At 38.9% G+C, this 14238-nt stretch overlaps 1 protein-coding gene across 1 annotated transcript in view; it reads left to right on the forward strand.

Annotated features, from left to right (window-relative positions):
- The first annotated feature begins 4997 nt into the window (after positions 1-4997).
- The window catches only part of reck (reversion-inducing-cysteine-rich protein with kazal motifs), an 81644-nt gene continuing 72403 nt past the window's right edge, over positions 4998-14238 (forward strand). Inside the window, exon 1 of the mRNA XM_023271774.3 lies at positions 4998-5181. Within this exon, the coding sequence (XP_023127542.2) occupies positions 5109-5181 (73 nt within the window). The 5' untranslated portion in view covers positions 4998-5108. The remainder of the gene's footprint in view (positions 5182-14238) is intronic.

Here is a 14238-nt window from a genome sequence, read left to right on the forward strand (position 1 = left end):
TGAACAAGCAACACCTGGACCTCAGGTACAGTCCACAAGGTTTCCTTATATTCGGATGACCTCCTCCTTTGTGTATCAGATGCAGTCAATTCATTCCCTACAATTTTTAACATTCTTGATGAATACAGCAGCATCTCTGGATCCAAACTCAATTTCCAAAAAAGTGAGATCACAGATCACTGCTGTTCAAAGCATGTGGGAAGAGAGTCTCAATGTCAAATTAACAGAACAACAGTGGGAATCCGCATTCTCTTGTTCATTTGTCATCTATCTGTGTTCAGCACAGGCTGATTCAATGTAAGGTTTTATTCAGAACTCATTAAACATATACAAGACTAGCAACAATATATCCTTCTGTTAGTGACTTCTGGGCAGATGCAATTTATCTCCTGCAAATCGTGCACATATGTTCTGGTCTTGTGCTAAGCTGGGGTCATTTTGGCCATCCATTCTTGATACATTAACTAATGCATATGGTTCTGCTATTGCTCCAAACAGTTTGTCTGCGATTTTTGGCATTGCCCCTTTCACGGGCGCTCCTAAAATTTGAAGCAGGCCTTGGCATTCTCCACCCTGTTGGCCCGTTGGCTGATTCTCCTTAATTGGAAACTCCCCAGTCCCCCTTCACATTCTTGTTGGGTCTGTGAGGTGCTTTATAACTTGAAGCTTGAAAGACTCAGGTTTGCACTAAGAGGCTCGGTGAAATCATTTCATGTTACTTGGGATCCTTTTCTGAACTATATATACATGTGGACAAAATTGTTGGTACCCCTCGGTTAATGAAAGAAAAATCAACAATGGTCACAGAAATAATTAGAATCTGACAAAAGTAATAATAAATAAAAATTCTATGAAAATTAACCAATGAAAATCAGACATTGCTTTTTAACTGTGTTTCAAAAGAATTATTTAAAAAAATAAAGTCATCAAACAGGCCTCGACAACTATTCATCTGTGTTAAAATCATGTTCTAATATTGCCATGTTTGAATTTCGTCAATGTAGCTTATGGTTCTGAAATGGAGAAACCACATTGATGTTCACATGCTTTACGTAAATTTGGACCAAACAAGTTTTGTTTATTCAGTTGAGAACAATTTCTCATTTACATTGATGACCTGGCAAGAGACCACAGCAGGAAGAAAGATAACAAATAAACAATACATACACAAAAAGGACGCACAAGTGTTTAAACAGAGATTAAAAACAGCCTAAATTAATGCTAGCAATTCATAGTAAAACATAGTAGTACCAGGTCATATGTTTATCTCAAAGGACTATCTATCCCAGAGGACATTAGCACACTAGTATGAATACATGATTTATTGTCTCCTGCTGCCAGAAGACACTGTCTCCGAAGACACTGTCTCCGTGGCCCCTCACTATTCATGCCTATTGACAGCATGATGTAGCCACATGGAGCCAAAGTGCTGACTCCAGCCACTGGCATCCTCCTCACTAATGACCTCTGACCCAATACAAAAGAGGGTGTCTCCCTGGACAGAGATTTCCCTGCTGTTTGACGGCTGTGCAGCACAAAAAGCTGCCTGGCCCTGTTGACACGGTGATTAATAGGGACAATGAGGGGACAGACGGAGAGGCCCCCATGGAACACAACACTTCCTGCCGCTAGATGAGTATATTGGAAAATCACAACATCTGTCTTAAATGAATACTTTCTTGTGCTGAATCTTGGACAATATTCTAACCAGCAGTACTAAAGACAAGCCCAGATTTTACAAAATGATTTTTTTCTTTTATTTTTTAATAGCAAACCATTTAATATGTTTTACAAATACATAAAAGACATAAAGACAAAAACACACGACCAGACGTTGACAGTAAAATCAAGAGCAGTGTAACATATGATGAAATTATTCGAAATTAAAGTAAATTAAAGGGAGCAGTCTAGAGAAAGGCTTCAGCTGTGATTTTAAAAGAAGGAGGAGTTGGTGCAGATCTCAAATGTTCCAGGAGTTTATGTCTAGATAAATGGAGCATAAAAATTGAATGCTGCTTCTCCATGTTTGGTTTCGACTTAGGGAACAGTAAGCAGATGTCCCAGAATAATACCCCAACAAGACCAGAAATGCACTTTTGTCCCATACCAAACCATTCAACAAAGCCTTTTTTCAACACAGCAACCAGTGTAAGAATGTAAGAACGGAACTGATGAGATCCATTGTCTTGGTTTTAGTGAGGAGGTGCCAGTGCCAGACCTGTAAAGGCAACAGTACAGTGGTCAAGTCTACTGAGGTCTGCTGACACATAAGTCCTTAAATTCTTGTATATTCCTGTGGGGATAGCAGGCTGATTCTGAGATTATATTAATGTAGATTTTAAAATTTAGAGTCTGTGACTACATGAAGATTTCTGGTATGTGGTCTTTAACATTTGCGACTGAAGCTGAGAACTTATCTTCATTCAAAAAATACAACAAATATTTAGGCATATTCTACCCAATATGTAAGTTTCAGTCAAGGATCCATTTTATGCATGTGCATTATCACAGTTCTGAGATTCTTTTCACCCATCTAAAGCTTGAGATGTCTCTATTTTAAACAAGACGGATAAATAATATTCAATTAAATTTTATTTATATACCACCTATATGCCTTAATATAATATGAATACAATATGAAATATGAATGTATTTTACCAGTCAGTATTAAACATATCAACCAATGCCTGTGGTGCAAATTAAGACTGTTACACATGGATATTAACATGAAAAAAGAACACTCAGGAGTACAAATTTATGACACCAAAAACCAACCAAATACAGATTCAGTGACTGCAGTCAGGTCACTGCACAACAGGTAAAATAAAAACTGAGATGCACCTCATCTTCAAATGTGACAAATACAGTATTATAAGACATGGATAATGAAAGAAAGTTGACGTATTAATCCCCGACTTTACAGAGCTAGATGAAAATGAAAAGCAACAGATGTGTGTTAGGAAGGGTACATGCAGCACTGAGTTGCACAACATGTGACAGCATGTCACAAACTAATGATTATTAAAGCATCACTGACCAATAATTACTGCTTAAATTACTGCATAATTAGCACTGGATATTAGACAAGTGTAAGTAATAAACTGGGGAGATTTCATTGTGATATCTCTTAGTGAAAAGTTTTACTTGTAAATTGTGGTTTCCAGTAAATATGTGTGGCGTATTACAAAAGGAGCACTTTTTCTTTCTCTGAGCCACAAATCTCCTCTTCAGCAGCACTTACAACAAAGTCGACACCATTGTCCATGTTCTACAGGTTTTTACAGAGAAATTTGTTCATTTATTATTCACAGTCTCATTTGTAGAGCATTTCATTCATTAAAACATAGTGAAAGTGATTTTTGTTAAAAGTAATTTCTGGTTTATAGAGTAATAAAAATAGATCCCAAACTTCCCTTTTTAACAACTTTGGCTTAAAAGTGAATAGAATGAAACAAGAATTTTGACCCGAGTTTATCAAATATTTTTTGGTGGGGTTTTTTGTCAAGGTTTTTACAAATGAGTTTTTAAAAAAAAAAACTTTAGCATACAATTTCAGAAAACCTGTAAAATAAATATAACTGTCTTAATGTCAATAATGAACTGCAGTTTATACTAATATCTATTCCGTTTGTTACCCCATTCAGCTGTAGAATTTACCTTTAAGTGTACTTAATGTCAGCAATACACAATTTTCACTATAGTGGACAGCTGTGTATCTCACTCCAAGTAAGACAAGGGACTACATGTAAAAAAACTTTGAAAAAAAATCACGCTCTCTTTCTAATGAATCATGCATGAAAGAAAAACACACATCAGTCCATTCATTCACTCAACCTTTATTTGAAGTGAGTTTTAGAGACTTCATTTTCAGTGCAGTCCAGAAACAAAATAAGAGGTGTATGTAAGCAAATAGAAAACCTGGATAACAGCAACACTAAAACCCTCATATTCAAGTTAGAAAATTGATTTTTTTTAAACAAAACATTAATTATAGCAATTAAGTTCTCAAAACAAATAAATAAACTCAAACAAGAACAGCTAGAAGTAAAGTTAGATTAAACACCTGGACTGCCCTGAGGATGGGCTAAGTGTTGGTCCATGAACCTCAACAATAAACTGGACTGGACACACAATACAGAGGTCCTGTACAAGAAGGACCAAAGTGGTCTCCACCTGCTGAGGAGACTGAGGTCCTTTGGAGTGTGCAGGACTCTGCTCAGGACATTTTATGACTCTGTGGTAGCGTCTGCTATCTTCTATGCAGTGGTCTGCTGGGGAGCAGGGAGCACTGAAAGGGACAGAAAGAGACTAAACAGACTGGTCAGGAGGGCTGGTTCTGTCCTGGACTGTTCCCTGGACTCCATAGAGGAGGTGGGTGAGAGGAGGATGTTGGCAAAGCTCACATCCATCATGGACAATCCCTCTCACCCACTGCATGACACTGTGGGGTCTTTAAGCAGCTCCTTCAGCAGCAGACTGAGACATCCACCCTGCAAGAAGGAACGCTATCACAGGTCCTTCATCCCATCTGCTATAAGACTTTACAACATCAGCATCACTGGCTGATGTTAACATAAACTGGACTATATCATATCATCTTAAACTGTGGTAAAATCTTGCAATGTTGCACTGCTGGCATTTTTTCCACAAGTCACTTTATGCTGATGTCCCTTATAGTGTAGCAGTACTGTAGTTATTCATTTTTCATTCTTGTATGTATTGTACATATTATAGTTATAATTATTATCATTACTGTATATATGGTTAGTGCTGCTCTGAAAGATGTTTGCTGCTGTAACACTAGAAATTTGCCCTGACGTGGGGAGTAATAAATGATGGTCTTATCTTATGTTATGAAAGTAACATTTAACAGACACTTACAATACTCATGCTCTACTTGTTAATTTGACTTTGATGCAGGAGTAGCTTTGCTCTCGGCACCGTTAACCGGGCTCCTGCTCCGTTCTGCGCCTGCGCTCTGCAGTACACAAAACTAGGGAGTGTGGAGGCAGAGAGAGAAAGTTCACAGGGATCCATGGAGCGGCATGTCGCAGCACCAGTGTTTTCTACGTCTTCTTGTCCACGATGCACTTTAGGATTTCAGTAAGATGCGTGTGTGTTTCCAGATAATTAGCTTCCTCCTCTCCGTGAACTTTCACTGCCAGCCGCTGCGAGCTCAGGGTGAGTCTGTCTGGGATTTTTAACTACACAACTGTAACTCGCGTCCGCGTTGCTGTCTGTTTCTGCTTTCGTGATTTCCTGAACAAAACCAAAACAAAACCAAAGAGTTCACAGCTGAAGCTTGAAGCCGTCTTTACTTGATCTCGGCCGCTACTTGTTGATTCAGTGACAGCTGGCATCTGCTTTGACCCGAAGGGCTGCGCTCCTGACGACACGCAAAACTTCATTCACAAATCCTAGAATTTGACAACCTCTTGTGCATTAGTGAATTTGAACGCCTCAGCAACTAGTTCTTAAGTTGTGTTCTTCAGTACAAAATTCTCTGGTAAATTCGGGTCATTACGTAATCTAGGAACTCGCTGCTATTTAATAATAAAACGTTTTCTGCATCACATTGCTAGCTACCGCCCACCAGTCTAGGTGTAAAATTACTGTGGGAATAACGGTAAAAATAATAACAATAATAATAATAAAAACTTCTGGAAAAGAGGGGATTTAATAGTGTTTAGTGATTTTGCTACGCGTCGATTGAAAAGTGTATCCGAGATTGTCACCAGATTGTGTTGGTTAATTTTCGGCGTTAGTCAAAGCGACAGTGAGTGTATCCGTTCCTGCTATGAAAGCTAGCATGATCCGACGTATGGGTTAGCATCCTGGGTAGAAGTCTTCAGGACAAATGGCGAAGTTAACAAACATTTTCCTTGGAGATAATTCTTTCAGTATGCGGCGTCTGGCAGACTATAATAGTTTTGGAAGGGGATTTTTTCGGTTTCTTGCCTGACGAACAGCCGGGCGTTGGGAGGAAAGTGATCTGACATAGCGGATCCGGGGAAAAGTAAAAGAAGACCGGTGCCGCGATGGCAAACCGATGTCATTCAGTTATTATTACTGGCAAATGTACGCAGCTTCTGGGAACAACTGTTTAGATGTTTTACTGATCAGCATAACTCATTCTTCAGCCACAAATACCCTCAAACATACGTACTTCTGTAAAATATTTGATGTTTTTAATGGTTGGTGCGGTAGTACCTTATATTTTTTTCTCCGAAACACACCTTACTAAATGCTGTTATTTCAACGGAAATCTTGTACTAAATGATAAATTATATATATGTCATTTGTGTCTGTTATTTTGTCTTAAGTTTCACTTGCTTTAATGCTTAAGAACGAATGAAAACCAGGCAATAAAACTGCCTGCTGTTTGGAATGGAGTGTGGTTACTGAAAGAAAGAGGCATGTAAGCAAAATGTGAATGAATGAATAGTGCTTTTCAGGGTGCTAATTAATTCACTGGGACTTGTTAAAACAGCAAGACAAACACAGAGGTGTGTGCTGGTTCTATAGGACAACTGCTCTTGGATTTGCTTTCACTTGTTAATTGGCTGAGTAAACATGGAGTTGCCACTTTGTTCTTTGTTGTTACATATTTGAGCCTTTTGGCAAAGTGTCTTATCCAGAGACCTTCAGCTGTTGTCACTTTTTAGTATCATTTGGGCCACAGTGCGTCCAAGCCTCGCTAAGTAAGTGTTTTATCTAAAGGGGCTCCACAGACGGGGTTATAAATTGGTCTAACATGCTGGTGAGTAGGGCTTTGATGTTCGCTGCACATGGGTGCAGGATGTGGATTTGCTCTTTCTAAATATCACTATGTACAGTTTCTCTTCCAGACACATCTGTCTGGAACATGAAAGAAACACAACTCTTAGATCCTCATTTGGGGTGCACATTGTCTCCCAGAGGCTTTTGACAGTAATAAAGGTCTTAGAATGTACCAAAGTGGTAAAGGTGTTAAAAAAAAAAAAATAGCAGTAGGTGGAAAAGTGACAGAGCAGTTTTGCCTTAAGGCGACAGTGGCTTTTTCTTCAACTTCCTCCCTTCACTTTGTCTAGAAATACCATACATTTTTCTACATTATTTGTTGTGTGCCGAGTTTTGTGAAACTTCTCTCCTTCCTTCCTTTCATGTTGCGATTCAGTGAGGGAAACTAGCCACGAGAGAATGCATCTGGAACCAATTTTACTCTACAAAGCAGAAGGGGAAGAGGAGGGGAAGGAGGGAAGTGAACGGCAGCCCTTTTCTTTCCATGTCCACTGTGAGCAGACATGGGCCCAAGTCCCGCAAACCTAATTATAGTTTACTGAACACAAGATTAAAGTGCAGCATACAGAGCTGAATTTCATTGTTGAATTGACTGAAATATAATGTTTTTCCAACCAGCAGCCCATTGCAAGTATTTTGGAAGGCTAAAAAAAAAAAGAGAAAGTCAAATTATGAAAGAAAAAACTTCTTTGGGTGACGTCTGATTTTGCAAAGTAAGCTCATGATAATTTAAAAAAAAAAAATCACTATAAAATTAAAATGTGATGCATGTAAAAATTATGATTTTAGAGCTACATTTTAAAATCTGAAACAGTAATTAAGTTGTTATGCTGGAAACACAGACATTCAGAGTTCCAGAATCTCAGCAGTTTTGCTTTGACTGAGACTGTTGACTCGACTGTGGTCACTGGAGACGCTCAGGTCAAAGGATCTTGCTATCGAAGGCAGCATCAGCAGTCTCCATAGCTGAGGCTTACATGCTGGTAAACAGAAACTTCCAGAGCAACAGGAAGACTAGCAGAGGGCAAATTTAGCTGTAGACGCATTACACAAGCTACATCACGTCCAGGTAGGGTTTTCATATTGGAAAACCAGCTGCTACAGTCATCAGCAGTTCTTTTAAATCTATATCACATGCACCTGCTGCCAGTTTCACAACTCTTATAATCGACTAGGATTTTCCAAAAGTGCCGCAGCTCTGTCCTTTGTTATGGTGAGTAGGTCAGAATGAAGACATGAAGAACATTAATGGAAACGTGACCTGTCAGTACTTTAATAGACTGATGAAGCAGCAAAGTTACATATCCCATGTCTGACTTTGACGTCAGGAGCATTTTCAGTCTGCACATAGTGAAGGTTTTACTTCATTATTGTTCTGAAGGTTAGACAGTGCTAGTGGCTTCTTAGTGATTTTTTTATTAGTGTAGTTACTATATTGTATGTTAATGTTGTTTCACAATCCCAAAAAAGGACATCATGCAATTCATTAATATAATGGTCACAAATAGTCCGACACTGATGTTCCTCCGTAACAACACAGTGAGTTGCTGTTCCAGTCTGGGTCACGTTCTAATATTTTCTGAAAAAGTAAAACTAAGAGTGATGTCATGACAGTTGGTGAAGACGGACAGTAATGTTCATCACTTTAACTTTTCCTCTTAACTGAAACGGGAGACATGTTGAGTCACTGTTAATTTCACAACGTTGTTTTAAACTAATCTGTCGGCTCAGCACACTCCTGTAATGTAGGCTGGCTGTAGCTTAAAAGGCACAAGGACATCATTCTGCATGACTCCGAAACTTAACAGCATTTACTGTTTTATGAGAAATTAAGAATATATCTTTGTAATCGGCAAAACTCCGGTCGATGATGCCTATTTTGAAAAGGAGTATAAATGGCCGATTTAATTGACTGGCCGATAAATCATTTGGGCCCTACTGTTTACACTGCAGATGCATTAATTGCATTAAAATTTTTAATCATTTTAATTATGATGATGGATTAATCTGCGTTAACACGTTAATTTTGACAGCCCTAATTAAAATATAAAGGCTAATTTGTGAGCTCATTGGATTTCAGCACAAAAGGTGATTAGTTTGACATGAAAATGTTGATACTATCAAACCCCTCATTTGTTTTTATAAACATTGCAGACATACATGTTCAATATTCACTCTTCTTTTAGCTTTATGGAGTTTTAGCTAGTGAAACAGCAGCTGGTTACAGATTGGGCTGTATGAGTGGTTATTCCTCAGGTGTGCCGAGAGGCAGAGTGTGAACGTAGCTGGAGAAATGATGACTTTGTACTGTGTTTGGGCGGCATCAGGACTATCCACATGGATCCTTGTGAACTTGGTTGGATGACAAAATGTGCATCATGCCTACCCTTGCAGACAAAAATGCATAAAACTATGCATCTTTGCTGTCTGATGCTGAGCATATAGTTCTCACTGAAACAGCTGCTTCAGCTGGGAACAGTTGATAAGAATAGTGAGTTAGTTGATTGTTCACTCTTAAAACAAACTAATGAGATATACAATAAAAATCTTTACGGTTCTGTGTTTTTGGTGGAAGTGATTATTGAATAGTAAGATTGGAGCAGGTGTTGTACTTTTTATATCTGAACCAGACCATATTAACTGGTTACAATCAGCCTAATATACTGAGGCAGGTGTGCATGTTGCTTTAAGACAGAACATCCTGCAGAAAATCTCTTTCAGATTGATTTACTCGGGGTAGCAGCTTGTGTGGATGTCATTGTTTGAGGTAGAGGAGCATCTCAGCAGTATTGTGGTGAAGGTTGATTGAAGTTGAATTTGAGTCAGCTGGCCAACATTCGCACATTGACAAAAATGCTATCAATTTTATGTTGTCCTGATAAAGAAGTAAAATAAAGACATCATGTACCAAATTGATCAGGGTGGATACAGATAACATTACGTCTCTACTAGTCTGGGCAATCTGAGGATATTTTAAAGTGGCTGATCTTAATTTAGCATAAGTTCTGCCCTTCAGAGGCTGTTTTATATGTGCCAAAATGTTCCTAAACACTTTCCTTCTTTAAATATAATCTCTGGCGTGTGTTATGGTGTCCAGTGGCTTACTGGCTAAGCAGTATCCATGGTTGTATGTCCATGCCTCTTTCACTGCCCTGGTTTCCCGTCTGCCTCATGATTGTGGACGTTTGTGGTCACTAAGACATACTCTAGTATATTTATTAAACATAATATCATATAATCTTTAAAGAACCCGTAAAACGAGACACTTGACATACTGTTGAGAAGTGCTGTGTTCTAGGACGGAATTTTGGTGATCAGTCTACTTGTAAATACCATTATTTTTTCTTTTTTTTTTCAAAATACAAAAGAACTCTAGATGACTCTATTATTGCAAGTACGAGCTGCATGCTCATACTTTTTTGTTCTGTTCCTATCGTGAATAGAAAACAAAAGTTATTAAACATTCGCACAGGATTTAGAAGATACTGATTCAGGACCGGTCATTTCTTGGTGTATTTCTTTCAGGTAATTTTTATGCTTTGCTTATATTAGACCAAATCAGAGTTTGACTCTAGTTTAGGATGTACACAATTAAAATTTGAGTTTGGGGTTTTTTTTGTATTCAGGATATGATCTTTCATGGAACATAATAAACCTATTGATCACACCACACTACACACATAACATTTTACAGATTATTCAGTGAATAGCAGTTTATTTATAATGGTATTGTGCACACTGGACCTCAGACTAGGCTGAATGGCTCCTTCGGCACTTAAGTTTATACACATGACTGCATGCAGTTTGGTTACTCTTCCTTCGCTCCCCCTTTCATGCTCTTCACCTTTTCCTTGCTTCATGTGCTCACATGTGCCTTATTATGTCATTTTCCATTACATACACAGTGTCAGGTCTGCATTCTCCTTTGATTCTTCTAATTGAATAAGAAATGAGGGGGCAGGACTGACTCCACCATGTAGAAGTCTGTGTGTGTGTGCGTGTGTGTGTGTGTGTGTGCGTGCGTGCGTGCGCGTGCGTGCGTGCGCGTGTGCGCGTGTCATCTGCTCTTACTCTGATCACATTCAGATGCTCTGGAGGTTTTGTGGATGTGTGTCTGGTGTGTGTGACCGTGTTACCCAATAATACGCCTAATCAGCATGTGGTCATTCCTGCACATTATATAAACATAGACACACGTGTGCCCCACACACACACACACACATTTTAGTTAGTTTTTATTTCATTCATTGACAAAAGAAAAAAACAAAAAAAATATTCAGTACAATACAAAAACAAAAGTTTCCAAGCTTCTGAATGAAAGGGAGCAGAAAGACGAATAAACTTATGTAATCTGTCCCTTTATAACAAACAAACTATTTCATACATGTCTACAACACATCTGTAACTGACAGTGATGTATCTGCAACACACCTTTAATGTCTGATACTATTGTAACAACAACAAAATTCTGTTAAAATTATGGCTATGAAGACATGATTTTCAGGAATTGTAATTTCGTAGACAGTGTTTGGAATTCATTAAGTTTTCAAGACCAAGCTAAGCATCAGATGGACTGTCAGAGTCCTGGGTCTTTGAAAGTCATGAAAGCAATCTTAGTAGGTTGGACCTAAGAAAAAATTTGTTTCACTTTTCACTAACCCAGAACAGGTCTGAATGAATGCAGTAAGGTTAGCTGATTGACTTTGACAAGGGTCTAACTGTTGATGACTTCAGTATTTCGAATAATAGCAGCAGGTCTTGTTGTGTGTTCCCAGTATGCAGTGGTTCGTACTGACCAAGAAAGATCAAAGAAAGGACAACCATTGAAGCACTGACTGTCATTGGTGTTCATGGCTACTGTTGTACAGTCTGCTGTAAATCTTAATGGTGGCTATGACAGAAAAGAAGGCAGAACACAAAGTTGAGATGAGGTGAGGTGAAGTCACAGACTTGTCAGAGTGCCTTTGCCGGAAAACTATTCTGATCCATGGAAACACCTCGCAACTTCCAGGATTTTAGGGACCTGCTGTTTACATCTTGGTACCACAAGACGCCTACAGAGGTCTGTGGAGTCCAGGTCTCAAAGGGTCAGAACTCTTTTAAGCAGCATGAGGGGAATCTCCACAGTATTAGGCAGGTGGTTTTAACGTTGTTGCTGACTGGTGTGCAAACACTGTGTGTATGTGAATATATGCAATGACTCTTTTCATAATGGTCTCTGCATGTTTGAATAAAGCTGTAACATTGAAGTCACTTATGTTTCAATGACACAAAGCTCTGACTTTTAGTAATGTTATTGTTTTCATGTTCCATGTCTGAAAAGGGATTAGCTCCTGTGATGTGTCACCCAATGATATCTGAAGGTTCTTATGTCTCCTACTGAAAGTGAGACTCCCAAACAGCCCCACTCCCAATTAATTAGTAAAGTAATGCACAGATGCAACCCGGAGTTTAACGTTATGTTTGAAAGCAACGATACACACACGAACAACTCAGTAACGCTCAGTAACACACCCACTGACAAGGCTTCTGGGTCCTGTAAACATCTAATTTTCCATCACAGGAGAGTTTTTGAGTCTGTTCATGTCTCTGTCACAGATGTCATTCTGAGGTTTCTGACAGAACATATTTGTTCTGTATCAGGAACAAGTAAAGGCTCTGTTTATCAGTGTCTCCCACTGAACAATGCCAAAAATCTGAAGTTTCTTTAGTGAGGGAAGCTATATAGAAGTACAAACATTTTTCATTGTCTTAAATGTCACCACAGACCAAATGTTCACAGAGTTTATGCTGATTTCTTACTGGTGACAATGTTAGTGATGACAGACTGTGAGATTGGAGTAATGTGAGTAACAAGTTCCACAGTAGTTTTCCTTTCTGAATTGGATTCTTTTAAGCATGAAAAACCTAAGAATAGAATTTTGACCTTTATTACCTAATAAACTCAGCTGGTACCCTTGGTAAATTTGCTTCTTTTTGTAGTCAGTGATGCACATTGAAAAATAATTGTTTCTTAATCTTCTTGCGTGTTCTTGCCTGGAAATACTGTGTGGACTCTTTAATGCTTAGCTCCATATGGTGTTTGTCAATTAATCAATGAACAGGAAGTGACCTCTGACCTCCATCCATTAAATTCTTCTCCCACAGTCTGCAGAGGCTCTAAGGAATGCAGGCAGGAGAAAGGTAGTGCCTAGAATGCATTGCTTAGCTGTGTATATGTGGCTATGTGTATTCCTACACATACTATCAAAGTCAAATTTTGTTTGTTACAGTACTTAGTGGTCATAGTCATGGTGGAATGTTGTTTGAAGAAGAGATTTTTTTTCTAATCAATGCAATATTTACATACATGTACATTGGTAAGTATGAGTGGGTAGAACACATGGGCATGTCGGTATTGTTGTGGAGTTTGCATTTTCAGGTTTTTGCAGCTGTGGCCACTTAACAATCTTTTTTTATTTTATTTTTTTAGTAAACATGAGCCAAACTACAAAATTAAACTGTTTGCTGTTATCTCTAAACTATGCACTGTGAAACAATGTATGTAATGAAAACAATGTAGCCAAGGTGGATTCTTATGAAGTGCCTCTTTGTATTGCTTACATACACCGATCAGCCACAGCATTATGACCACTGACAGGTGAAGTGGATAACATCGATCATCTTGTTATAGTGGGCTGCACAGTGGCTTGGTGGTTAGTACTGTTGCCTTGCAGCTAGAAGATCCCTGGTTCATGTCCCAGCCTTCCTGGGATCTTTCTGCATGGAGTTTGCATGTTCTCCCTGTGCATGTGTGGGTTTTCTCTGGGTACTCCGGCTTCCTACCACAGTCCAAAAACATGCTCAGGTTAATTGGTGATTCTAAATTGCCCGTAGGTGTGAATGTGATTGTTTGTCTGTATATGTAGCCCTGCGACAGACTGGTGACCTGTCCAGTGTGTTCCCTGCCTTCACCCTAAGTCAGCTGGGATAGACTCGAGCCCCCTTGTGGCCCTAATGAGGATTGAGCGGTGTATAGATAATGGATGGATGGATCTTGTTATAGTGTAACGTTCTGCTGGGCAACCTTGAGTCCTGACATTCATGTGGATGTTTGGCATGTACCACCCATCCAAGCGTTGCAAGCAACCCTCAGCTGCTTCAGACGGTGTCAGAAAATGTATTTTGCATTAACTGTAGTACATGATTGTGCCACCAGGTGGAGCCACTTACTTCTTAGCACTGTTCCATGTTGGCAAGCTGCGAGTATTGTGGGAGTTTAGCTAGCAATAAATCACCACTTCTGTGATACTTACTGGCTTCTGGCCAGAGCTCATAAATGTTGCATGACCCAGAATTGACAATGACAGTGTTTCTGTAACCCATTGTCATATGCTACTTGGGTGGTCAAATTTATCTGTTGTTAAAGTACAGTGGATTTTAGTCACTATTACTGTTACTGTCAATTTGTCATATTGA

The sequence above is a fragment of the Amphiprion ocellaris genome, chromosome 22 (genome assembly GCF_022539595.1).
Source record: "Amphiprion ocellaris isolate individual 3 ecotype Okinawa chromosome 22, ASM2253959v1, whole genome shotgun sequence".
Taxonomy (NCBI): Eukaryota; Metazoa; Chordata; class Actinopteri; family Pomacentridae; genus Amphiprion; species Amphiprion ocellaris.